The following is a 2,662-nucleotide window of genomic DNA, read 5'->3' as shown; positions in this document are numbered from 1 at the left end:
CTTTGAAAGCCGCTTGAGGCCCTGGCTGTGCGGCCAGAAATTTCTAACCAGTGCCTCGGCCAGCCTCTTCTTCCACCATCCTTCAGGCAGCGATGCACCTTTTGCCTTAGTAGCACGGCTTGGAATTTCCTCAGGAGAGCTAGTCCCACCAGAGACGTCTTAGCACTTGGTGGCTTCTGTCTTCAGTAGCCTTGTCGCGCTTTGCCCGCACTTGTCTCCTTCTGAAAGAAGCAGGGGGAGTGAGGGGGACAGAAGGGCGGAGCTGTCAGAGGAGAAGGAGAGCTCTTTTTAGAGGGAAAAGCCGTTGAGGGAACAAGCTGAGGTCTTCCTCTGGAAGAACAAGTAACCACCAGCAGGGAAGAAGGGCTCACGAGCAGGACCTCCACAGATTGATGCTGAGAGCGATGCTTTTCTGTTGTACCGTAGAACATCTTTCTTTCCCCGACTGAGGCAATAGCAGCAAGGATAAACTCATCCCCCCTGAAAGAGTTGGCATCCTCTTCGTCATACCTACCTCAGGATGTGGTGAGATGAGGAGCCTCATCTCACAGCTGAACGTTCCAGGCCAGCCTTCGAGGCTGACTAGAATGATGGCTGTGCGTTGTGAGGGAAACGTCCTTGCAGGCTGGACACGGACCCTTGGTCAGGGAGCAAGCGCGGGTTGGAGAGGGCCTGCACTGGGCACGCTGGGGGAGGGACAAGACAGGTCGCACAGGAGCTTCACCCAAGTGACAGGCGGAGCTTCCCTCCCTGGCATCATCCCTAAACTACCCACAAGTACCCACCCCAAGCCTACCCAAATACTCACAAACAGCCCCTCAGCAGCCACGGCAGGGCCTTCAACTCTTGGCTCGTGACACCAGAGCACGCTGAGAGACAGCTCGAGCCCTCAGCTCTCTCTCGCCTCCATCTTGCAGAGTCACCCCCTCCTCCGCCAGACATGTCGTGCTACAGCCCGTGCCAGACAGCCGCCTGCGGCCCAGCCCCGCTTGCCAACAGCTGCAACGAGCCGTGTGTTCTTCGTTGTGCCGACTCCAGCGTTGCGATCCAGCCCCCACCGGTCGTGGTGACGCTGCCGGGCCCAATCCTCAGCTCCTTCCCTCAGAGCACAGCCGTGGGATCCACAGCGTCCGCTGCCGTGGGGAGCTCTCTCAGCGCTGGCAGTGTGCCCATCGGTGCTGGGGGCTCCCTGGGCCTGGGGGGCTTTGGGTGGTCAGGGCTGGGCCGTGGGCTCTGTGGGACTCTGGGACGTGGCAATCTCTTCTGCTAAAGCCCGTGGATCACCTGCCTGTGCATGAGCACCACGAGCCTTGAAGGCAGCCCTGGAGCCAGCCCTGAGGGCATGGCCACGGTCTGCAGAGGAGCCGAGTTCCCACCAACTTCTCCTCCTCATCGCCCGCCCTCTTTCCCCTGCTGACTATCCCTGGTCTTCTGCTATCACTGAGCTTTACTCAGAATGTCCAAAGGGCATTGCTGAAACTCTCAGCTGGCGCTTGTTCTTCTCCTTTTCTCATTAAAGGCATTGAGCATCAGCTTTGGAAACGAGTCTCCTTTCATTCTTCCTCCTTCCCCAACCCCCGACAGCCCAGTGCGCAACGGACTTCGTCCCCTTGCAAAACTCTGCGGGACTCTGCAGTTCTGGGCTTTGATAGTGCAGTGCAGTCCACTCCTCGCAAGGGAGATGAGATCATTTCATGCTGAGAGCTCTCTGGGAAGGACAGTCATTGCTCACTGGCACCACTCAGGAGCCACGCAGCAAAGGGTGAAGGGAGAGCGCATTTTCTGTGGAATGTTCCTGGGCTGCTTCAACTGCTACAGGGACATGAGAACCTCCTGGGTTAGTAAGAACCGATGCTGGCTCAGGCGACTTGGGGAGGAAACGTTTTTCTAACAAGCCAGAAAGTCAGCTCAAGGACTACCACCCATTCACAAGGCAGCCAGCTTTCCAACTCCTTCCCCACAAGGGCCCCAGCCAGCTGTCCCGTGACACACACGGAAAGCCGGGAGGCGTGAAGCAGGCTATCTCCCGCACTCCGTTTTGGGAGGGAGAAAGACACTGAGTCCGTTTACCGTCTCCTTCACAAAGAGGAGAATTGGTCCAAGGAAGAAACGCCTGAGCTTGACAGAGCTACTTGGAAAGGAGCAACTTCTCTTTCGCGGGGGAAGCCGAGTAACGTCGTAATCCATCTCTTCCCAGGACAATCACAAGCCTATGGGTTGAGAAGGCAAGAGCAAGGCTGGAACAGGAACGGTGCCTGGGAGAGACCCGCATGAAAGTGCTTCTGGTCCCAGCTCCACAGCCTGTGGATTGCTTCGTTTTGTCTTTTTTTGTTGATGTTGTTTGTTTGTTTGTCGGTTTTGCGTGTCTGTGTGTGCGTGTGTTGCGCAGGAGAAAAATTAACCAAGCAGAGCAGAAAGAGTAGCAGAAGTAACACGGAGTAGCAGAACTGTGGAGGTTGGAAGGAACCTGTTGAGACTTGCCAGTCCGAGCCACCTGCTGAAGCAAGATCCACTTGAGCTGGTCGGTGGGGACGTAGTGCAGTCAGGTTTCAGTATCTCAGAGGATGACAACTCCACAGCTTCTCGGGGCCATCCTTTCCATTCTTTGTCCACCCTCACTGCGAAACAGTGGGTTTTGGTGTTGAGATGGACGTCCGCAACT

The 2,662-nt window shown here is 56.4% G+C and overlaps 1 protein-coding gene across 1 annotated transcript; it reads left to right on the top strand.

Annotated features, from left to right (window-relative positions):
• The first annotated feature begins 940 nt into the window (after positions 1 to 940).
• Positions 941 to 1,270, top strand: LOC122192178 (beta-keratin-related protein). The gene has a single exon (XM_042892693.1). It carries the CDS (start codon positions 941 to 943, stop codon positions 1,268 to 1,270), a length of 330 nt encoding a protein of 109 aa, XP_042748627.1.
• The last annotated feature ends 1,392 nt before the right edge of the window (positions 1,271 to 2,662 follow it).

This window comes from Lagopus leucura, unplaced genomic scaffold (genome assembly GCF_019238085.1).
Source record: "Lagopus leucura isolate 7727_CA_CO unplaced genomic scaffold, USGS_WTPT01 160-0_obj-0_obj, whole genome shotgun sequence".
NCBI classification, from domain to species: domain Eukaryota; kingdom Metazoa; phylum Chordata; class Aves; order Galliformes; family Phasianidae; genus Lagopus; species Lagopus leucura.
The sequence above is the reverse complement of the archived record's forward strand: the minus strand, read 5'-3'. Positions and strand labels throughout refer to the sequence as shown.

What these genes read in the sequence shown, in the direction of transcription:
- LOC122192178 (XM_042892693.1), top strand. Translation starts at nt 941, where the DNA reads ATGTCGTGCTACAGCCCGTGCCAGACAGCCGCCTGCGGCCCAGCCCCG.